This window comes from Labeo rohita, chromosome 5 (assembly GCF_022985175.1).
Source record: "Labeo rohita strain BAU-BD-2019 chromosome 5, IGBB_LRoh.1.0, whole genome shotgun sequence".
In the NCBI taxonomy this organism is placed as follows: Eukaryota; Metazoa; Chordata; class Actinopteri; order Cypriniformes; family Cyprinidae; genus Labeo; species Labeo rohita.
Genome location: NC_066873.1, coordinates 33,596,958 through 33,622,477, shown reverse-complemented (window position 1 = coordinate 33,622,477; position 25,520 = coordinate 33,596,958). Strand labels below are relative to the sequence as shown.

At 37.8% G+C, this 25,520-nt stretch overlaps 1 protein-coding gene across 3 annotated transcripts in view; it reads left to right on the top strand.

Annotated features, from left to right (window-relative positions):
- The window catches only part of arhgap20b (Rho GTPase activating protein 20b), a 56,488-nt gene that overhangs the window by 29,377 nt on the left and 1,591 nt on the right, over positions 1–25,520 (top strand). For all 3 annotated transcript variants that reach the window (XM_051110164.1, XM_051110165.1, XM_051110163.1), the window contains exons 14-16: positions 1,410–1,599; positions 13,643–13,757; positions 17,164–25,499. In XM_051110164.1, the coding sequence (XP_050966121.1) occupies positions 1,410–1,599; positions 13,643–13,757; positions 17,164–19,007 (2,149 nt within the window). In that variant the 3' untranslated portion in view covers positions 19,008–25,499. The remainder of the gene's footprint in view (positions 1–1,409; positions 1,600–13,642; positions 13,758–17,163; positions 25,500–25,520) is intronic.

Sequence of the window (25,520 nt, the reverse complement as noted above, 5' to 3'; positions counted from 1 at the left end):
TCATGCCTTTCTTTCTTTAGTTGTGAAGTAATTAGGTTTTTTTAAGGAAAACATTTCAGGAATTATCTCCATATAGTGGACTTCAGTGTTACCCACGAGTTTGAACATCCAAAATACAGTTCAAAATACAGCTTCAAAGGGCTTTAAATGATCCCAGCCGAGGAATAAGGGTCTTATCTAGCGAAAACGATCTGTCATTTTCTTTAAAAAAATAAAAATGTATATACTTTTTAATCTCAAATGCTTGTCTTGTCTAGCTCCACGATGCACATGTGTACTCTGTGTAATCCGGGTCAATACAGGGTAGGTCGAAATCATCTTACATCGCTGCTTTAACCTTTTTTTGTAAAGGGCATTTGACCTTCTTTGCATGTTCACTTTGTAAACACTGGGTCAGTACTTCTGCAGCGATGTAGGGCGATTTTAAAGTTGGAGGATAAACTGAGATACCAATTTTTCGACATAGCCTAACTGTATTGACCCAGATTACAAAGAGTATGTATGCGCATTGCAGAGCTAGACAAATTACTTTATTTTTTTATTTTTTTTTTTTTTTTTTTAAGAAAATGACTGATCGTTTCACTAAGATAAGACCCTTTTTTCTCGGCTGGGATTGTTTAGAGCCCTTTAAGACCGTATTTAAACTGCATTTTGGACGTTCAGGCTCGCAGGCACCATTGAAGTCCACTCTATAGAGAAAATTCCTGAAATGTTTTCATCAAACATACATAATTTCTTTACGACTGAAAAGTATACTAAAGTATGCTTGCAATAGTTCCACTTTAGCACATTCAAATATACTTCAGTATATCTTTATTTGAACTTCAGCACTACTTCTACACAACTGAAGTACATTAAGTACAGAATAAGTTGTTCCAATTTAGCAGACTTTAAATATACCAGTTAAGTATACTAGAATTACAATTCTAGGGTATTTTTGTCTTTTTTTAAGGAAAAGTTCACTTCCAGAGCAAAAATTTACTGATAATTTACTTACCGCTTGTCATCTAAGATGGTCATGATTTTCTTACTTCAGTTGTAAGAAGTTATGTTTTTGAGGAAAACATTTTAGGATTTCTCTCCAAATAGGACTTCAGTGGTGCCGCTCATGTCACCATTGAAGCCCACTATATAGAGAGAAATCCTGAAATGTTTTCCCCAAAACAAATAATTTATTTTTGACTAAAGAAAGAAAGAAAGAAAGACATGAACATCTTGGATGACAAGGGGATAAGTAAATTATCTATAAATTTAGCATGCCTAGCATGAAATAAATGTATTTTAAATACATTTTAGTATATTTATTTTTTACTAGGGTATTTAAGTGTGTGTTTTATGTTTCGTTTGTCTGGTTGCACTTGTCTGTCATTGTTCAAGCTTTATTGTTTTTTTTGTTTTTTTTTGTCTAGTTTGCTTGCACAGTTGCCGGAGGAGAACGTTACCTTGCTGTGTCACTTATTTGGAGTGCTACACAGGATACACACTCACTCAGATGTGAATCAGATGACAGCAACAAACTTGGCCCTCTGCATTGCACCAAACATGCTCTGGAGGCCTTCCCAAATCAGCCCTGACAAAGAGGGACAGAGTGTATTGCAGGTCAGTAAAAGTATGGTTACATGTATTCTAAGTAATACAATCAATTTACATGTATTTTCTTACTTCTTTAAAGGGGTCATCGGATGCAAAGTTCACTTTTACATTTTGTTTGAACATTAATGTGTGTTGGCAGTGTATGTACAAATCTACCCTATAATGATAAAAATACATGCAGTGGTTTTTAATTAATCTGTAAAAATGATATCCCCTTTTTCAAATCGAGCCATTCTCAGATGCCTGTCGGTGTGCCGACACACCCACAGAGGCCGCTCCCATTGACATGAGCGTCTAACCTCAGATCAGCTGTAACAGTCAGACCTCCATTGAGCGATTGAGGTGTTGTGTTGCTGGATGTAATAATGAACATAGTGATCGTCATTTACTCCCTACATCTGAGCCGCTGAAGATGCAGTGGTGATGATTTTTGCAGAGCTCATTTTGACAAGGTAAAAAGGGTGTTCTCTTACACAACCATTGAGAATTTTTAACCAAAGATTATAGACTTTTCATTAAGACCCTAAGGAATATTATCAACTTGTGGAAAATGGGCATCCGATGACGCCTTTAAAGAGATGGTATATAACCTGTTGATAAACAGTTTATTTGAATATTCATTTTTAGGTTAAAATCAGTATACAGTAGTCAACATTTGAAGTGGATTAAAACCTTTCATCAAAGTTGTCCTAAAACCAAAACAATACCTGTTCTTGTCTTAGGACAACGTTGATTAACTTTACTGATCCACTTCAAATGTTGACTACTATATACAATGGGGATCAAAAACCTGAGATTGCTAGTGAAATTTATTATTTGTCATTACAAAAGATTTCATTACAATTTCATTGGAATGATCTAATAAGCATCTTATCTTTATTTAAAAGTTTTAAATGTTCAGAATCCTACATTATTTACTTGACAGTTTAAATGACATTTAAAATCCCTGATTTCAGTTAACCTCATTTGAACCACACAGGTTATGTAAGTGTAAGAGAAATTGTACTTGGATTTCTGTCATGTCACAGTGAGAAAAAAAAGACAAAACATGACAAGAATTGAAAACAAAAGCTAAATAGCTGCACTGGAAAAATAAACCTGAAATAAAAATACAAGACCTACATCACTGTGATAATTCATGGGTAGTGAACTTAGAAGAGTTCTTAATATAGCAAGTGGCCAAGTGGCTGATTATATCATAATTAGGAAACTGTTCTTTGAAATAGCTTTTCAAGTATATGTAGTCATTCATTAAGTACACCCACACACTTATTCGCTTGTTTGGGGTTAGAAGCAGTTCTAGTCCAGTGAGGTTTTTTTTTGGTTCAAATCTAGGGCAGGATCAACCAAAGGATTCTGGTTTTTGTGTTGCAGGACAGAAGATCCTAATTTGTATGCCAGCTTGCTAAGCAATATCATGCCGCTTAACCAGTTCACCCTAATTGCTTGTGGGGAGTCACAGTTCAACACCACTGTCACCACAGGTTGTCATGCTGGAGAAAAAATCCCAGTGATTACATTAACACAAACTCTTATGAATTTAAAATTAATAGCTTCCACTAAGGGTGCAGCAACCGGGGACGATTGTATTGATGATTTGTAATTCACACAGAACTAGTTTGTGCACAGCTTATTACTCAAGAGAGACCCTGATAATGATGTGATTTAACCAGTATTTTTAGCCTAAAGCTGCAAATGATTTTCCCCACCCTTCAGATAATGAATTGTGATGCTTCTAATGGCTGCTGACTTGCTCTGCTTATTAACCTCTGCAGTTTACAGTAGCGAAATCAGATTTCCTGATGTTACCAAAGGGACCTGTCTTATCAACAGGATGTTGACACAAATATAAGCAGGGAAATCATTAAAAGTTCGAATCTCCGGGGACATACTGTACGTCACTATATTGTCACAATATAGTGTGGCACGAAATGTGTTGAAACACACCAATAGGTTTATAAATTATAGGTTTGTTTACATTCCCTGTTGAAAAAAACAAATGCTGGTTAGGTATGTTTTGACACCATAAAAAAAACAGTTGACCTTGCATCAATATAAATTTGATTGCAAAACCCTGCAGCGTTGTAACAGAAAATTAGCAGGACAGATTTTGCGTTGAAGATTTGCATTTTGTATTCAGGACCAATAAAATTCAGGAGCATTAATAATTGAAAAACATGTCCAGATTTTCCTGACTAATTTTCTGTTGCTTTATATGACGGTTGTTGATGAGTCATCCTCTTCAGAGACAGACATGAAAGCAGGGATCAAAAATAAGGATGGCTCAGAGCCGGTGTTGAGGAGAGAGTCATTCCAGCTCACAAACTCACTCAAACTCATGCTGTGTTTTTAGTGCTTGTTAAAACCACAAGATCTGATGGTTAAACATCAGTTAAAGGGAACATTGGATGCCCATTTTCCACATGTTGGTATGATTCTCTAGGGTCTTTATGAAATATGTGCAACATACTTTGGTTAAAATTTCTCAGTGGTCATGTACACCCTTTTTATCTGGTCAAAATCAGCTCTGTTCACAGCGAGCCATTTTGGTGCATGTCTCTTTAAAAGATAATGAGCTGTTGCTTATCCTGCCCCTCTCTTCCATTTTTTGCTTATTTGGTGGAGCTGCCATCAAAAACAAAACTAATCCACTATGTCCTCAGTGGCTCTAATGTCAGGAGAAAATGAAGACTCTTGTGTTTATTTTTACATTCAACTACAAAACACCTGCATTGCTTACGAGATGTTGTTGCTACAGCAGCTCGAGTGTGGAGAAAATTGCGGACAGCATACAAATGGCTAAAGGGAGAAAAAATGCTAATACGAGATGTTAGCGGTCGTGGCTGGAGCCTGAGCAGTTTGACATCATACTGCTCAGAAAATCAAAACGGCTTGATAATTGGCAAAAAAAAGAGTGAATGGATTTTCATACACTTGATTCTTAATAGTGTGTTGTTACCTGAATGATCTATAGCTGTGATAGGAGTGATAGAAAAAAAATCCTTCAGGTCCCACAAATTCTGTTTTTTTTTTTTAAGCGTTTTTGTGTATTTGAACCCTCTCCAACAATGACTGTATGGTTTTGAGATCCATCTTTTCACACTAAGGACAACTGAGGAACTCAGTTACCCGTACCTGTTATTCAAATGTACATAACAGATTTTCAATAAAACACTCAAGTCTCCCAGTCATTGACTTTTACTAAAAATGTGTAATTTAAAATCCCCTGGTGTTAAAAAGTGTTTAGATAATACCAGATCGAAAAACGGAGCATTTATACTTAAATACGTATTTACCCACTATGTAATGCCTGTATTTTCGTGCTGTCATAATCTTGCCAGTTATGTTTTTACATTGTACATTGCTAGGCAGTGCCTTTTACTTACTTAATTAGTGGTTATCAGTTTCATAAATAAAGTCAATATGAGTAAAAGAAGGCAGTTGATTTTTGACAAAGAGGTATTAGAAGCACTAAATACCATGATTATTGCAGAGTCTGTTATGCGTCCTGGGTCGGCTCAGCATCTGACGGCTCACCTGACAGCGATCTCATATTTCGATGTTTTAGCCTAACGTTACACATATTGTTAAAACTTTGGATTATTTATTTAATTTTTGTTTTGCAATTTCTATTGTTTATTGTTCGCTACTGTGTTGCTATTTATTCTAGTCTGGCTGTTTCCTGAAAAAAAAAAAAAATCCGATCTATGTAATGAATACAACCTTTTTTTTGATTACCCTAAGTTTATTTGTGTTGTTCTTTTATTAAAATTATAGATGATATAAGTAAACAAATTAATCATTCATTAGGTGAAGCTGTGAACTTGAATTTTACATTGCATCATCCTATGCAGTGTGTGCGATTTATTATTACACATTGTTGTCTATGGGCTATTTTAGTCATTTAAATAACATGAATTGTCTTAATTTATTGAATAATGACAATGAATTCTAATATTACACCACACAATTGTGTAGTTACTTCCGTTTAATTCCCTTTGTCAGGGCAGTCTTGTTTATGTTAAATTGACTGTTATGAAAACAGACTAGCCTGCATAAAAATCTATAAACATAAAACAACAGGGCAAAAATATAAGTTGATGACTAGACAATCATTTTTTATGACACTAGACACTCCTTTATCAAGACAGTGGCATAATACAGTGAAATAAAATCTTCTTTAGCCATATCAAAACACTTGTTTGCGCGTGGGTAAAATTTACCCGCATGGCGGTTCTAGTGTCTAAAACTTTTTGAATTTGAAGATCAGGGTAAATTGAACTTATTTTGTCTTTTGGGAAACATTTAAGTATCTTCTAAAGGGCAGTACTAATTGGTTAAAAAAGATATTTAGGCAAAATAAGAAAAGTTTACATATTTTCATTCTGTTCAAAAGTTTACACCCCTGGCTCTTAATGCATAATTTTTCCTTCTGGAGCATCAGTAAGCGTTTTAACCTTCTGTAATATTTGCAAATGAGTCCCTCATTTATCCTCACCGTGTGAAAAGATGGATCTCAACATCATACAGTGGTTGTTGGAAAGTGTTCAAATACACAAAAAATGCTGGAAAACTAAAGAATTTGTGGGATCCTAAGGATTTTTCTGAAGAACAGCAGGCAGTTTAACTGTTCAGCACGAACTAGGGACTCATGAACAACTATCACTAAACAAACAAACACAACTGTGGATCATTCAGGTTACAACACAGTATTATGAATAAAGCATATGTAACCCTTTGAACAGGGTCATTTTTATAAATATAACTATCATTTTGTATTGTGGACTATATTTAAATGTCTCTTATGTGAAATATCTTATTTAGGTCAATTAAATAAAAAATAACATGTATTTTGTATGATCCCTCTTATTTTGGTAAAATACCTAACATTTTGCAGAATCTAGAAGGTGTATGTAAATTTTTGACTTCAGCTGTAGCTGCTATGGAGCTACATTACAGATATATATTAATAGATTATTTGTAAAACAGCATATGCATATGTTGCTAAAATGTTGTTAAATATGTTTTAAATATTACTAGAAAATAACTAGTAGTTTAACTAGTAGTTAGCAAACAATAAGAAAACAAAACTTTTGTTGAGCCCTGCAATTATATTATATAGTTTATTTACCATAGTAGTTTAATAGTTTATTTACTGTTGACTGTGTATTACTTCAGCATTTAGTGAAAGACAGACTTTGAGAACTGTAGTGCCACCTTAATTTGATCATAATTTGGACATTGTGCTGCTCATGTGTGGTTAGTAGGTTCAAAATTGGGGGGTATTTTTTTTTTCACTTACTGAAGTTTTTTTGGAATATATTTATTGAAAAGAAAAAAACAGCTGTGACTGGCTGACAGGGATGGAGAAGTTTCTTGTTCTAGATATAAAAGCTTTTCATTTAGAGAGAGGATAAACATTTCAACCATACACAGCTGGTGGCAGCTATTGCTAGTGTTTGATCATGGCTTGTAAATAACACGAGGGCACTGGTAGCACAGCAGTCCGCAATCAGAGCCTAACGTATAGGAAGCCAATGAAAAGACCTCAGGCGGTGATCTCTGTGTGATTTTGAGAGATTGAAAATGAGATTGGGAGAAATTGGGAGGAAGCAGAACAGAGCTTTGTCATGGCTGAGATGCCTGAGCCTGAGATGATTGACATCAGAGCTGCGGAATTGGAGAGAAAGACGAAGACAAGGAATACAGTATTATGTGTCACTTAAATTCCCTACGATAATTTAAGGTCCGCAGCGGGCACGTGAAGGACATGTGAATGAAATTCCGCCTTGTGAATAAAAGCATTACACAGTGTGTTGCCTGGTTACCTAAAGATGACCGTTATTATAAACTGGTCTCCATAGCAACTCCTTTTACTGGGATATGACAGGCAAAATTGATTCAAGACGGGTGGACTCCAAAAAGTTCCATGTGTGAGACAGAGCGTATAAATACATAAATAAATATAAAATTGACTACCCATCAGTGGGGTGGAGAAGAGTGCATGCTGTTTTTTTATTCAGTTCTAGGCATTTATAGTATTTGTGCACAAATTTCATTAACATTATTCATTAAATATCAGGCTTGTATGATCCAGTGAAGATGAATGTAGCATCTCTGATCAAATCTCTCCGTTTCACTCTGAGAAGTATGTAAGGTGCATCTGTAAACACAACCTCCATTAGTAGTGCATAAGAAGGTGTGGAAGATTATAGATTAGAACTGTCACAAGAAAGAAACGTGGGCTGAATTCCTGTACTTTCACAGGATGTAATGAAATTGATGCAAAACTGACTTCCTGACTGCTAATGAAGTGCAAACTTTAGGTTTGCAGCTGTGTAGTGTAATATATTTTTTAGAGCTGCAAAACGATTAGTTGCGATTTAATCGATTCAGAATAAAAGTTTGCTTACATACTATATGTGTGTGTACTGTGTATGAAGAGTTCAGATGCAAAAGCCCCTAATGTCACGGTACGTGCTGGATAGATGAGTCGAGAGACGAGATACGATACAAATAACAATTTAATATAACTCTTAGTAGGAACAGGCAGGAACAGGCAGGAACAGGCAGGAACAGGCAGGAACAGAACGATAATCCACACACATCCAAATAACGTCAAGGACCGACAGCAAACTCAAATCACAAGCAGACTTATAAAGGGTGGTGATTAAGACACAGACAGGTGTAGTAAATAAACTAATCAGGACAAAATGAGGACAGGAAGAACCAAATATGGGCACAATGGGAAAAACAAACATAAACAGTCCAAATGGCACACAGAACTCTGACATTACTCCCCCCTCCCGGAAGGCGCGACCTCGCGGCGTGGAAAGGGGAGTGAAAATAATAAAGTCATTGTGGGAGGAGGCTCTGGTGGCGGACGGTCTTCCGGGAGGAGGACAATAAACAAAGTCCAGGGTGGTGACGACGGAGGGAGGAGCCAGGGAGAACTCAGGAGGGACCCGGAGCAGGAGGAGCCATGCGCGACCCAGACCACAGCCATCATGACGACCCACGGTGGAGCCGACGGAGGGAGGAGCCATGGTGGAGAAAAGGCTGACGACTCCAGGGGGGCGACCGACGGAGGCGGAGCCGCTGGCGGAGGAGCCCGAGGCGGAGACGGAGAGCCGAAGATCCAGGGCGACACCGAGGATCCGGAGGGCCAAGGCGGAGCCCTAGGCTCTGGCGACCGAGGCGTAGGCGGAGATCCGAAGGTCCGCGGCGGAGCCGGAGCGACAGAGGATGGAGGCTGTGCCAGAGGGAGGAAGGAGGTCCACAGAGCCGGTGGGACGGAGTGACGAGGCGCAGCCGTAGGAACAGAGTCCTGAGGTGATGAAGGGCCGACGACCGACCAGGGCGGAGCCGGAAAGACGAGGGAGCCCGGTGGAGCTGGTGGACCGATGGGCGACGATGGAGACGAGGGCGCTGAGAGCCGTGGTGAAGCCGCAGGGTCGGAGGGCTGAGGCGGAGTTCTGGACTCTGAGGCTGGAGGCGGAGATGAGGGATCCTCCAGCCCTGACGCCGATGGAAGCTGGCAGACCCGCGGCGCACCCACTGCACAGGTGGTGGGCTGAGGGTGAGCAGAGGGGCTGTCAGGGGACAGCGGTGAGCAGACAGATGTTGACATAGGCAGAAGAGGGAGGGTGGGTGGGGATTCCATACAGGCAGGCATAACGAGACAGGTAGATACTTCTGTAAAGAAGTCTATTAAATCCCCAGAGTTATTCTCTAGATCTTCCGTAGAAAAGTCAATCAAGTCCCCAGAGTTATCCTCTAGATCTTCCGTAGAAAAGTCAATCAAGTCCCCAGAGTTATCATCCAGCTCACCCCCAGCAGTGGTGCAGTGGGCAGGGCTCTCCATAGCCCTCACACGCTCCATCTTGCACTCCCCGTCATGGTAGATGTAGCCGGCTCTCGCACCTGATCGGATGTGTAGGGCTCTGGCTCTGTGGCGATCTTTAGCTCTGTCGCTCGTGGCTCTGGCTCGTCATCCGCGGTGGGCTCGGGCTCAAACTCCGCGTGTCGGGGTGCTGGTTGGCTGGGCTCTGGGTCTTGAGTGGGGCTGGTGTCATCCTCCGCGGTCAACGAAGATCTACAGGACACCAGCACCCACTCCATGTAGTCGGCGAAGCTCTCTCGTGGACCCTCCCCGGACAGCTGCGCTTTCGTGGCGATGTTCAGTCCTGCACGGTAAAATGTGCAAAGGCTGCTGTCCGGGAAGTGTGTGAGTGGTACGAGGTGGACAAAGTCTCTAGTGTGGTCCACGAGAGAGCGATTCCCCTGCTCCAGGAGAAGGAGGAGGACAGCAGGGTTATCCATAACGAAAAACAAAAAAACAAACACTGAGAAAAAAAAAAAAAAAAGGAAAAAAATAAAGCAGGGAAACGCCGGGGATAAACTGTAGGGTCGGTCCTTCTGTCACGGTACGTGCTGGATAGATGAGTCGAGAGACGAGATACGATACAAATAACAATTTAATATAACTCTTAGTAGGAACAGGCAGGAACAGGCAGGAACAGGCAGGAACAGGCAGGAACAGGCAGGAACAGGCAGGAACAGGCAGGAACAGAACGATAATCCACACACATCCAAATAACGTCAAGGACCGACAGCAAACTCAAATCACAAGCAGACTTATAAAGGGTGGTGATTAAGACACAGACAGGTGTAGTAAATAAACTAATCAGGACAAAATGAGGACAGGAAGAACCAAATATGGGCACAATGGGAAAAACAAACATAAACAGTCCAAATGGCACACAGAACTCTGACACCTAAATCCATCTGACATATTTCTTTAAAATTAGCATTTCTTTCTGGCTACTTTTTATAGGTTTCTATGTAAGTACTGTTCCTTCTGATTGGGCTGAGGCTGGAATTTAGCGAGTTTGAAGTAAAAGTATTTGATGGACGTATACTGTGTGTCAGGAGCATTCACTCAGTTTCATTATCTCATTTTTGACTGAGATGGCTTTTAGCTGGTTTTGCATATTTATTATGTATATATAAATACACACACATATATATATATATAAAAAATATTTGCATGTATTGTATGTAAACACTTGTATATAATTTAAATTATATATACATTTAAAATGTTTTACATATAAATCTAACATATTTTTCTTTTGTCATGGATCTTTAATATATGCATGTATATGTGTGCGTTTATATATACATAATAAATATACACAGTACACATACATATAGTATGTAAACATAAACTTATATTTTTAATAATAACGATTAATCGCAACTAATCATTTTGGAGCTAATATTTTTTGTGACCCTGTGTGTTGTTTGGCAAATAACACATAGTTTTGCATAAAATGTGAAAGCTATAGGTAAAAACATTCTTAGAATCTATAGCTTTTACAATTTTAAGAAATTGTTCACCGAAAATAATAATTTACTGAAAATGTACTTGTCCTCAATCCAACCAAGAAGTAGATGAGTGAGTTTGTTTATCAGGACAGATTTGTATAAATTTAACATGACTGCATTTGCTCACCAGTGGATCCTCTGAAGTGAATGGGTGCCGTCAGAATGAGGGATAAAAACATCATCATTAGGAAAATGCATTATTTATGGCGAGTCCATAATCCATACTAACTCTTTATCCCACGTTTATCCTGTTGTCCTTTCAAATCAAAATTTAGATGAGACTGATTTGCTTAAAGGGGTAAAAAGAAGATCATTTATTTTTTATTAACAAGGTTTGGGAGGAGCTCGTCAGATACCTAGCCTAATTAACACAACAGGAGCCCACTCAAGTTAATCAACGCTATAGATTTGAATCTATATTTGTATGTATATATTCATTTCATAGAAATGACAAACAACAAGCACTACTCTACATTGCTCAAAACTTGTGTTTGAATAGTCAGTAGCAAATTCTTTAAATATGAAAACATACAGGCTGTGAGTCAGAAGCGCCAGACTGTCCTTGCAAAGTTGGAATTGCCCCACTTTATAGAAACAGACTTTGTGCACAGCTGGCATTGTAGGCTACTCTCCCAGGTTCAGGAAACAATCCTCCATAAAATGCGCTGCACATAATCGAATATTTGCGTTGTACTATTCTGGAACATTGTTGTAAATTTAACTTAACCATTGATTTCTAGTTGTGTACTCATTTGGAAAGGCAAGATAGTTTCACTTTCACATTGAAACACACTGTCGCATCTCTACGACATGACAGTGGCAACAACAATACTGCAGCATGATTAAAAGTTACGCTTTCTTTCTTAGCGTATACATTTAGGCTTTGTTATGCAAATCATCCCACACAGTGATTTGTGGGGGTGTTTGATTGAGCTGTTTTAGTCTTAACTTTTATAAAGGATATCTCTTTGGGTTTGAGACTTCAATCTTTGCAACTTTACAGATCTTATATATGCACAAACAGCTTGTAACACTCCAAAGACATATGACCCATTTAAAACTGTTTTTGCTTTTAATTAGTGCTTGATCTGTGGATATTTTTTTTCCTGATTCAAATTAGATGATGTTTTCACTAGAGAAAACAAACATTCTGGATAGAGGAAGCCAGAAGCAACTGTTTGAAGATGAAAATTGTCTCAATGATGGATTTGTTTGGTACAAACACACAGCTTTTTAGTTAACAAGACATTAATTGAGTTGTGTGGATGAGTTGTGGGTTATTGTGATGTTTTAATTAGCTGTAACTCACTCACTGCAACTTTCACATGCTTGGACACAAAATTGCTGTCAAGTAAGATTTTATGTACACTAACCACAGCTAATTTGGAATCTTAGCAAGTACATTTTAATGAGGATTGGAATAATAAAATATAGAAAATGTATGTGACTAATTCAAGTCAGCATGAAACAGAAATTGTGATTACCCGTGAAATGACAAGACTGTAGGACAGGGTTTGATTTTGTTCACTGGGAATTGATTGGATTGTTGGGTCATTATCATTTGCTAATTGCTGCGATCTTCTGATTTGCCTTTGACAGAAGGGATGGATTATTGTCTCGCTGTCGCTCGATTAAACATCATCAGAGAAGAGATGTGGTTGCGAGGGGGAGGGGAAGTTAATGTTTTTGATTTAACATTGCAAGGGCACGTTCATTGTGAGAAAATAATGATGTGCACAGATAAATCATTTAGAATAATCACTGCACTATTCCTTACAGAAGCAAGAACTGTCAATTTTGATTTCCTGGGGACTTTAAAAGAACATGAAGGGAGAGATGAATCACAGATGGATCTATAATGAGCAGTTGAATGTGTGTGACAGTGCAGATGCTTTTGTTTCTCAACATCCCAAGATGGCATATTATTTATGCAGCGCATTCTCACACTGTGTCCGAACCCAATTAATCCAGCCAATTAGTGTGGACGAGAGCAGGCTATTTGAGTAAACCGCTAATTGTAAATGTGGTTAGAATAGTTCACCATGCCCAGGACTATGTAAGACGATGCCTTTTGCATGTGCTTTCAGAAAAGAACAGCATGAGTCAATCAGTGGATAGTTACATCCCCTGCTGTCCGCAGATCCCTACGGTGTCTACGAAATGCTATTTTTCCTGTGGAAGTGCTACAGAGCATTCCATTCCCTCTGTATGCTTCTTAATTTTCCATTCCTTTGGGCTTGTTTGGATCTGTAATGAGTAAGGAGTAAATGATTGATTGAACTTTTTTTCTCCGAGACAAGTGAGGATCTCTACGCACATGCCAGACGTACACACACACACACTTTGGCGTCACGTACGGTCTGTGCTATGAAGACTTTAAACTAATGTCTAAACACTCTAGAACTTGGACAGAAACAAGGTGGCAGTCATCTAGCATACACAGTGTGTCCACCTCAGACACATTGACATGCTCCGATGAATGTACAACACAAATCTTTTGAAAACATTTCGTAACGCAAGTCGTAAACTTCATGAGCTGGTTTGTGCAGCGCTTCGATCTCTGATGTATGAGCTGCTGTAGTCAGCGTTTACGTTTGCAGGCCAGCTGTGTCTGTTTTCCATATTGATGATGTTTCGCGTTTTTCCATCTGTCGTTCAGGTCGCTGCGCTCATCCAGTACCTGATAGAAAACACGCCCGCCATATTTGGAGATGATCTGGAGAGTCTGTTCGCCAGGCAGATGAATTCAGCGCAGGAAACATGCGACTGCACAGGTAATTGGGAAGTTATGCCCTTTGGACCCCATCTTCACTGAGATGTAGATGCCTATTGAGGTACTTTAAAGAAAGAATTAGCCTTTCTGACAGTGCAATTTCACAGTGCTCCCACACACATTTATGCTGCTGGTGGATGTGGATGTTTTAGAATTTGAGTTAGCTCTAAATTAATTGAAAGTAATATATTTTAGATAACTCTTTTGTAGAACTGCCTTGGCAGTTATTACATTTTTGAGCATTCTTGTAGAATATTGGTGTACCAGCTTTGCTCGTTTAAATTTCAGACCTTACTCTCATAAAACCCCTTTTAAGCTCTCTCAGACTTAACTGAAATGTCAATAAACTGTTCAGAATACAGCCTGTTTCAGCTTATGGGCTGAAAGAAGTGTGCCATTTTTGTATGAGTATTTGAAGTGCAAAAACTCTCTTTCACTGACCTTTACTTTCTAACCTGCTCATGAGTTATGTCATTGTCAGTATTTTCAGTGCAAACTCATCTACTTTTTTTAAAAAAAAAAAAAAAAAATAAAATAGTGGTGACCTAGAGCAGTGGTTCTCAACTCCAGCCCTCGGGGCCCACTGCTCTGCACATTTTATATGTTTCTGAATCTGACACATTCATTTCAGTTTATGGATCTTTCTCCTAATGAGCTGATGATCTGAAGCAGGTGCGTTAAATGAGGGAGACATACAAAATGTGCAGAGCAGTGGGCCCTGAGGACTGGAGTTGAGAACCACTGACTTACAGCAATTAATGTTGCATTAAGTAGAATTTTAAAATATATTGTATGCATTTTCTTTTAATCGTGGCAACAGTAATTCTTCAAACGGACGGCCAGTTATTCAGATGTGTGGTGTAGTTGATACTTTTGTCATTTTAAAGTGACAAGTTCACCAAGAATATTGAAACTCTATCATCATTTCCACATCCTCATGTCATTCCAAACATTTGAAGAAGAGCCTACTTTGATCAAGTGAGTCGAAAACAACCTTTGACGCCACTGACTTTGATTTCTTTTGACAAAGAATATCTTCTTTTGTGTTGGTAAACTCTCCTTTCGCTGAGCCACTTCAGATGCTTGGATTGCTCTGTTGGAGTGATGCTGTCTCAGTGAAGTATGATTGATCACAGTAGTTATGTATTCTCCAGATCCGACCTGGAATTGCACCATGTAAATTGCTTTCAGCATATTCGCTCTGCTCTGTTAACTGATTTACATAATCCCTTTAGTGAACTGTGTGCTATTACACGGCAGACAGCCCAAGACAAATAATCATTCTTAATGAATTCTTTTTTTCCCTCCTCACTCTACATTCCTAGAACAGTATGTGAAAAACATACAGGGTGCAATAATAAACATTTTAAACAGTAGCATGCAACACTGTTGGGATATGGATAGTCTTTTGTGTAAAAGTGTCCTGGTTTTGGCAGTTCAATTAAATGTCATGAAATAGATCTGAGATGTAAGTTTGCTTCTTGTTTATTGCTTTATTGTTCATTTTGAATTAAATTTGACCGTGCTGGTAAAATAAGTCACCATGCACACAGACTGATTTTGAGTTACAAGCAAAAAAAAAAAAAAAAAAAAAAAAAAAAAAAAAAAAAAAAAAAAGACAAATGTCATTTTTGGTCAGATTTTAGGTTTTCACAAAAATTAGTTCATTAACCCTTCGTCTAGCAATTGCAGTGCTCCAAGTAGTAATTAAACTGAGAGGTGTATGAATTCTCATTAGTCTAAACCAGTGAAATGTGATGTTCAAACCCAAGCTGATGTAAACAAAACAATTGTGCTGTCGCTGACTAACACATCTGAAGCGTCCGTCTCTCAGACATATTGGGTTTGCATAGCTATACACTGAGCTTTGCTGTATACTGCATATATGCACATTTCAGCTAATGTGGATCATCATGGTATGCATATAGAAAATATGCATGATTTTCAGTCTATACACACAACATACCCAGTGGTTTTCTGATCTAATTAAAGATTTTCATTGGATTTCATGTCTGTGCTTTGGGACACTTATACATTCGATCACTGCTTTCAGTGCCATTCTGGTATGGTTTTGGCAGTTTGGTCACGTTTAGGATGAAAGGTGAATGTTTGCCCTGAGGAATAGGTTTCCTTCTAGGATTTCTCTCTTTTCTTCAATTCAGACTAGCTCACCAGTCACTGATGCTGATAGTAATCCCCAGAGTATCCCTGGAAAATTGACCAGGAGAAAATGTGGCTTTTGTCATAATAGTTATCAATTTTAGTCTCATAGAACCTCATTCTCTCAGAGTGCTATTGTAATTTCAGACAGGCTGTCACACTCTTTGCTTGTGTATCAAACCATACCATGGAAACTTTATTCATGCACTGATGGTACCCTTATGGCAGGATCGCTAATCTCTGCAGGAATCTCTGATTCACTGTCATAAGTGGCCGTTGGGTTCTTATTCACTCACTCTTATTCACTTTATTGAGTATTTGTGGCTTTGGCAGCCTGTGTTAACCTGCTCCAAAAGCAAAAGAAAATACTCATTTTTGGTCATACAGACAAAAGTATTACATCTTTCGAATCTGTAAAGACTGCGTTTATTTTTGTGTACTCGCAATAACAACAAAACGTGATTTTGTAAAATAATTCAAGCAAACAGGATGTGCATTTCGCCATCTGGGTCTCAGTGAAGCCGAAATTGAGTGCGAAAATTTGAAACTCTTTGTATACTTGACTTACAGACATAAAAGATAGATCTATAAAGAGTGAACTGTCTACTTTTAAATGAACCAACTGATTATGTAATCCATATGAAACATGCATACAGGCGCATCACTTCGGCGGAGATGATGAGTCGGTGACACCAACTTCATCTCTTAAACCGAAAACAAAGAAAGCACTAGTTTATCAATAATTAATTAAGAAGTTAATGCAGTCTCCTTGCTGTTTTTCCCTGACACATTCATAATTTTTATATCTGCCAGTGGGCTGTGGCAAGCTTTATGCATACGTTTGAGCGTTTATTAGGCTACGTAGGCAAATAAAGGCTCATTATTATGATTTATATGGTTTATTAATAAACGTAATAGATTAACACTGATAACTTCTCTAATTTTGATCGAAATTCTTTTTCGAATATCTCATTTAAGTTGTTTTGTACTGTGCTTCAGAATACAATTAATTTATGAAATGTGTTTAAAAAACTGCCCATCTACTCCTGTTAGGATAACTTCAAATAAGACTAAGCAGTGGCCTTGAAATTTAGGAAATTATCGGTTGTTCTCTAATTTAAATTTGTATATGTTTATATTGCTTATTTTATGCATTTATACAGTACACACTTTTCACAGTGGTTGAAATACTCTTCAGTCATGCATTAAGTTTTGCTAAATGTCTTAAAACTCTTTCTCTTCTCTAGATGGTTCATATTTTCTTCAGCACTCTTCTTCGGAGGACACAGATCAAGACTTAACAGTTTCTTCCCAACTGTTGCCTGAAGTTCATCCTCTTTTCCTCCCTCTGGCTGCACTTTCCCTGAAAGAAAAGGGGAGACCCCGTCCCTTTCACACTGAAATGCCATCAACAGAAGGCGCCTACAGCTGTGGAACACTGGATTCCATTTCCTCACAATCCAGTGCTTCTGTTAGCATGCTTGGGGTGAGGGAACTCAGCCAATCACGTGACCGTTGCCTCTCTGAGCCTTCTATGTATTTTTCTGCACCTCAAACACCTGTACCGACTCACACACCCGTTATTCGCCAATCCAGCTATGATGCAGCTGTAACGGACAGCAGAAGTGAGCAGTCACACAGCTCCTTGGGGTTAAGCCCAGAACATCAATCGCACAATTCTGGAATGGGCACAAGGCGACGCCGCTACACTTTCTGGAAGTCGCCACAAATCCCCACACGCTTCCGTCATCCTGCGCAGAGACTAGCCAGCATGTCAAGTCTGTCATCTACTGCCACTTCTTCCCTTAGCTCACTGGATAGTACGTTGTCTCTCAGCTCCGCCGATCTGATCCCCAGCCCTCAAGATACACAGTCCCGGCCTTTTCTGTTTGGAGCTGCTGCAAGACTGCGGCCTCTCACACCTGAAATGTCCAGAAAGCGGTGGACAAGTACTTTCACTTATGAAGAGGAAGAAGATGTCTGGAGAGAGAGAGTTCAAGAGACAGAAAATGAAAAAGAAAGTGATTGTGAAGAATCTTTTCATGACTGTGAAGGAGAGAGCGCAGTAAAGGATGGAGAAAGAGCTGAGAATGAGGATGCCGTAAGCTGTGAGTCCTTCAGTGACATTCTTGAGGTTAAAGGCACAACAAGACCACGTGCATCAGAGTGTCTTGCTGAGACTGTGTGCAGCGTGGAGTTTAGCGTGAATCCATTACAGTCCTCTACCGCATGTCAGATAGAGCCCAATCCTGACATGAATTCACAAGCAATCTCACAGAATCCATGCAGTATATGGACGGTCCCACAGGTGAATCTGATTGACAATGTGATACATGAAACACAGGTCACACAAATGCTCACTAACACACCCACAACGACACAAAAGCAATCCAGTAGCAAAGGAGAAATCTCTGTGAGTCAGATGCAACAGGAGCCAAATGCTCGCTCAAACATTCATGCCTCAGGAGGCCAGAAAGTGAGCAGAATGAAAATCACAGTCTTTCCTTCTGCAGGAAGAGTGATGCTGAAACATTCTAACGTCACAGGTCTAGCTCAAAACGTCCCGGTGGAAACAGAGCAGAAAGCTGAGGGAAAAATGCGAGAATCTGTCAAGGTACAAATCCCACAGACACTGTTTTACGGTCATAATGTTCCGCTAGTGTTACTCACTACACCTCCTCAGCAAACATCAGTCCAGGTGAGGGCACACTGTACTCCCCCTGATGATGCAGATATGACAGACGCAGACTTGAGTGATGAAGCTAATGTTAGCATTGTCGCAACTGAAATTAGTAATGGCGTAAGCAGTTACCTAGCAGAGAAAAGTTCTACCGTTCAGAGCGTCAAAGCGATTAGTCATAGCGTGAGCACTGTTGATGACCTGCACCACCCTGGCTGTATTGCTGAAATTGCTAGCCCTGCTGTTAGCATAAGTGGTGTTAAACCCAGTATAAAGGTCTTTCATACCAATGCTAATCAGAGCATGACCTATCCCAAACCCACTAACAAATCCTCAGGAACGTTTCGTCACACAATCTGTATCAAGCTCCCTGGCAACAGGGGGACAGCACAAAACAAGCCGTTATCATAATTATATCTGGTGATGTAATTCTACATGTTGGTGAGGTATATGCAATATAATTTCAGTGCATTTTACGTGAGAACAAGCTTGGGTATGGAGTTTGTATGCTGGACATCTATCTTTCATGTCTGCAGGAGCAAGTGTGTTTACTTGTATGTAGTCGAGGCATAAAATGAAAATGCATTTCCGCAGGGATTTCACTGTGGCGTGCACCTTCTCAAAGGCATCTGCAGAGACACACACAGAGAAGGGAGTGATGCAGTTGTGTGAATGGAAAACTTATATTGTTAGATTTAGTCTGTGCTTGTAACAAAAGAAGAAAAATCTCGGCGCAGAAAGCAGAAAGTGTAAAACTATACACTGTACTAAGAAATTATCCACGTTCAAGATTTACATTACAAAACTAAAACAGACCAAAGCTTAAACTAAAGTAAGCTATTATGATTAGCATTTTTAACAACGTTAAACTGCCCCTATTATGCCGTTTTTAAGGTTCCTACTATAATATTGTTTCAGTAGTCTCCTACAGTAGGTTTACATGTATGCAAGGTCAAACAATGCTTTTGTTTTCTCAAAATATGCATTTTATATCACCTAATTTTTCAGCGATTCTCAAACAATTTGTTCAAAGCAGTTCAAAGATTCAGTCTCTCTAAATCCTTCCTTTCCGTGAGCCTATTCTGCCCTGATTGGTCAAATGGCCCAGTCTGTTGTGATTGGTCTACCACGTAACAGCGCGTTTCAGAAACAATACACCCATTGTCATAGTTCCTTATATTGAATGCTCCATAGAAAATATAAACATCTATTATTTATCATACTTACAGGTTGTGACTCAATGGAGTCAGCTCGTCTAAGTAAACTATGTACTGAGCCTTCTTTCAAGAGCGAGTGTTTTGTGAATCCCCAAAATTAGAAAAGCAGTCGTCAGTTAAATTATGTGTTGTTTGCGGCCGGCCAACGTACAACATAGATGGGCATTATGCAGATGTGTTCACAGAAGTGGGCTTCGAATTACTAATGACTTGTTCAGGCTGTTCAGAGATGATTTTTTTTTCTTTTGGGAGACAATAACTTTATTTATCGTGCACTTTCGGTTTTACACTTTGCAGATCGTTTGCATTCACATATAGATACATTACACACTGCATGAAAGGCGATATTTTAAAAAATGGCATAATAGGGGTACTTTAAGCCTAATGTTTTATACAGAATAGGTTTACAATGGCAGCACGAAAATGTCCTGCAAAGCAGGATTAATGCTCGAAACAGATCAGTTCTCTAAAAACACATTTTGTGGTATGTTGGTGTCTAAACAACACTGGACCCAGTTTTGTGGACAAAATCAGCTGACATATTTCTCAAAATATCTTTTGTGTTCTAAGGTCATAAAAGTTTGAAATAACATGAGGGTGAGAAAATGATGACAGAATTTTCAAGTCATGATTTATATGGTTAACAATGATTTTTTTAAACTTAATTTGACATTACTGCTGTTTACTACTACTACTTATTTTTCAGTGTGCTTTCTAAATTCTAGTCAGAAATAATGAAATTAATTGTGAAAGTTGTATGCACATTAACTTTGTCAGCCCAAAAATGTACATTTTGTAAAATCTCTAAAATGTTCCAGTGGTTTAGAGTACATGGCAATAGAAACCAGTACTTGTTAATATTTAAAGTCAGTCACAACAATTAGCTTTAAAAAGACAATAAAAATATGCATGTGCTTTAGGCAGAATTGGAAGTTAATGTGATGGTAATCACACATTTGGGGTAGGAGGTTTTAAGTGCTTTAGTGAAAAAGGGTAAGCAGCAGACGTCACAAAAAGCGTCACTATAGTAACAAAGCAGGTGGCAGGAGAAGGGACTTCTGTGAAGACGGCAGGAAAAGGTATAACCAAGGGAAGCACCGTGATCTGCATAAGATGCTGTGATAAGACCATTAGAAGAACATTAAGGAGAAACAAGCGGGTGGGAAGTGTTTAGACGTGAGTGTGCATAGTGTAGATCCAGTGTAAGACATTAGTGGATAATCGAATGATGTTTTGAATAATCATGTGGTTCAGAGTCATGTTTGTTTGTAGTTGTAATGTAAGATGCGCCAAGCGTGTGCCATGGTCAAGAAAGCAGACAGCAGACTTCCTTGAACGAGTCGTGGCAATAGTACTTGGATAGATGTGTGTGTATATATACATTAGTAATATGATAATTCCTGTTATGCAGTGCCTTTTGAGTTTAGAAAAAAAAAAATATATATATATATATATATATATTTAAAAAAAAAAATTAAAAAAACAACAAATATTATTCACAAGAAAATGTTTTTTAACATTTTGATTAAAGAAAGGGAAAAAAGTTCCTTAGTCAATTCCAGCTTTTCATGTTAGAATATTTAAAGAGATCCAAAGAGATTTAAAGAGTCAATAAATCTCTATCAATAAAGAGTCTGTAATCATTTATGCTACCTCTTCCAGTTCCAAATATGAATGACTTTATTTCTTATATAAAATACAAAAGAAGATATCTTGAAAAATGTTTCAGCCAGTGGGATCCAGTGTTGCTTTGTGTCAGCATGCTTAGTCAGCACATCTAATTAGTATTATGACCCAGTATGGCTTTAAAAAATATGGTTTGCTCACCAATGAAGCATTTGAACTTAAACGCACACTGTATCTGCCTTATAATGTAGAATTCTTCTGACAGATCAGTAAGATTTTTTTATGTTTTTTTAAAAAAGCATCTTATGATCATTATTTGATCAAAATACAGAAAGAAGTAATATTCTGAAATACTGCAATTTAAATGTAACAGTTTTCTGTTTGAGTTAACTTTAAAATATAATTAATATGATGGAAAGCTGAATTTTCAGCATCATTACTTCAGTCTTCAGTGACACATGATCCTTCACAGAAACATTCTAATATGCTGATTTATTATCGATGTTGGAAACCATTGTGCTGCTTTATATTTTTGGAACCTGTGATACTCTGAATAAAACACTAAAAAGAGCAGCATTTATTCAAAACAGAAATCTTTTCTAACTATGTCTTAACTGTCACATTTATCAATTTAACACATTCTTACTGAATGAAAGTATTAATTTCTTTTAAAGAATAAAATGAAAAAATTACCCCAAACTTTGAACTGTAGTGTATATTGTTAGAAAAGATTTCTATTTTAAATAAATGCTGTTCTTTTTAACATTTTATTTGTCAAGGAATCCTGAGAAAAAGTACCACAGGTTCCAAAAAAATAAAATAAAAAAAAATAAGTAGCACAACTGTTTTCAACACCTGAGTGTTGATTCTGAATTCAGCTTTGCATCACAAAAATAAATTCTGTTTTAAAATATATTAAAGTAGAAAACCACTATTTTAAGTTGCAATAATATTTCACAATATTACTGTTTTTTCTGTATTTTTAATCAAATAAGCAGCCTTGATCAACAAAAAAGACTTAATTAAAAACAAAAAATCTCACTGATCCCAAACTTTTGAATGACAGTGTTTGTGTGTGTGTGTACACACGCATATAGACAGGTAACACTTTGCTTCATGAAACAAACATACATAAGGTCTTTACTTAGAGCATGTTAGACAAGTTGGGTTAGTTGGAATTAGTTGAAAGAAACATTTCTTTCTTTAAGCACAAGAAACACTGTGCTGTCAGTAATTTCAGCAAGGCCATTTAGATCAACAACTAGAATTGTACACGTGGGGAAAGAATTTGACATTATGTCTTTTTCTACGGGTCCTGTATTCAGGATGTTAGGTAATATAATGATACTAATCAAAGTAGAATATTTGCTGAAACTCTTAACAAGCTCTCAAGTATGTTAATCTTGAGCTTTTTTCTCGTCTGTAAAAACTGAATGGCAGTGATTGCTACGCAAAACCATGACAGATTTTTTCTGTTATCAAAATGACCTTCCTCTTTTCATAATGCAAGTAGATAAAATGGACTTTGCAATGATGTGTATTATGAAAATCTCTATTTGTAATCGATGACAAAGAATGGTAAATTCTATATTTACATTTTGGAATTCTGACTTTTTGTTTTGATAAATAAGTAAAAAGTGAATTGCGACTTTTTAATTCCACAATTCTGACCTTTTCCCTGCAATTTTTAAAAAATAAGATAATATATTTAACATTTTGAATGTATTATTTTTTTTATGTGTATGTTAATTATTTATTAAAAAAGAGAACAGTGTGCGTGATGTCCTGTTGACCATTAAGTTCAAATCATTTCACATGATCAAAACCTAGGCTGCATCCAAAATCTCATACTCTCAAGTAGGAACTTATTTTGAATAATAATTACTATGTGACTATTAAAAATGTATGTTCTGTATAGTATGAATGTATGTAGTATGAATGTAATCTGGACGCACTACATTCATCATGCTGTCATTATCATATCAGGGTCAGGTGCATCGTTTCACTGAGATTCACAAATCCCGTGGCCGCTTGGGACAGTAAAGTATCTATTGTATGCACACTTCAGAATCTCGACCGGAAGTAGTAGGTCAACTGGTTACTTTTTGTCTACACTTTTGTGAGTACTGTGAATTCAGACATGCTTCTTTTGTCACACTGTTTTTCCGCCAACTGTACAGTAGGGAAATATGCGATTTTGGATGCAACTGTAGTGTGAATGCACTGCTAATTGGTGAGGGAAGGATACTGATCTTCTGCCAATTTGGAGAACTGGCAAAATGAAGGGTTGCAGGAAACTGTGGAATGTGCATTTGAGCAGGAAGCAGCTTTAACTTTCACATAGATAAATCAAAAGAGCCACCACATTTAGCCACCGTTCTCTTTTCCACCCACTCTCTGAGCCATGTGAATAATTTCTTTAGGTGTTTCTGATGAGCTCTAAATGTCCGCAGCTGTTTCTCACATCACACGTCCACACAATATTCCACGTTTAAGACATTCTGTTTATCTGCTGAAACAGTATGCAGTCTGAGATTTGTGTGTGTGAACAGACACATATATGTGCTGGTAATTCATTGTAAGATGAGACAAATGATACAGTTAGAGCTCTTGAACTCTTGTGACATTTAACACTGCTCCCAACTAATGCTCAGAAGCTGTGTACAAGTACTCATTATGTTCATGTTAATCACATATGGTTTACTCCTCATTAGTCTATAGAGACCAAAGCAACAGAAATCAGTGGGGAGCTGCAGAAGTAACGGTAGGCGAGAAGCAAATCGATCAATGCACTTTCATTCATTTAACAGAATGTATCTTTATGCACAGGGTTTATTTTCACCTAATTCAAGACTTGCGTATTCTTATCTTGATGTTTTTCATGTTTCTTGATTTATAATTGTACTTACATTTTGTAAATCTAAACACTATGTTCACAGATTGAATATTTAAAAACACATTTTGTGCAATTGCTATTGTTGTAACTGCTATCACAGGTGGGATATATGTATACAAAAACTGCTTGATCAAATATGTAAAAGTGATTAAATCAATTCTAAAATAAATTGCATAGCTGATTTTAAGATCTGGAGTTCAATTTGGTTCATTTGGTTCCAAATAGGACCTTTTTTTTTATATATATATATAACCTGAAGTACAAAATGTGCCAGAGATGGTGAAGTGTTGTTTTTCTGTGAAGATGTTTGGCTAGTTTTTAAATAAATGCCCATAAAAACAGTAAATGGAGGTTCACTAAATCAGAAGAGTTACTGTACATCAGTTGTAATCTTGGTTCTCTACTCAGTGTCCTCAGAATTGATATGCTTAGAAGTTTTTGCCAATATCTGCAACCATTTGGTGGATATTGCATATCTGCAACAACAAATCACTTGAGCAAGATTAAATTTTGACTGAAGAAGTAGGAAACAGGGTATTTTAAAAGCATATGATGGCAGAATAATTATACTCGATATTGCACTAACACTGTAAGCCCGGATTTTGTATCTAATTAAACCATTTAATTACAATTGAACACAATATTTAAGTTTTACTGCATTGCTTATAAAATATAAGTAGATTCTACTAATTTGTAGACATATTTGAACCTGTGAATAAACTTAAGTTAAATTAACTCGTATTATGAAATTTATCTCCTGACCACGCCTCCTCCACCGGTGCTGCGAGTAACAGCGCCATTTTGTCACTGTGATTGTGTATGAATTTAAGCTGTGGATGAATGTGGAAATTTAGATTTAGATAGTTCTATTGGCATTGTTTTCCGCCATTTATCTTTTATCACGTCCCTCGAGAAACTCTTTGTGATCGGCAAAAGTTGTTGTTCGTCTAAACGACGGGGCATTTCTCATCCGTTGATAGCTAGTGTTCTCACTCGCCTGCGCTTGAACCCCTGACTGGCGAGTTCGACTAACATTTTTGCCTTTTTCTTTCAATGATTTCTTTTTCACTCGAGGAGCTGTTGTTTGTGAGGAGCGTAAATTTAGTTTTACTCATACAGTAGCCGCGATTCCAGCCGAGGAGCGACAAAGGTGGAGCTAATATGGTGAGTGCAGTACGTTAATGT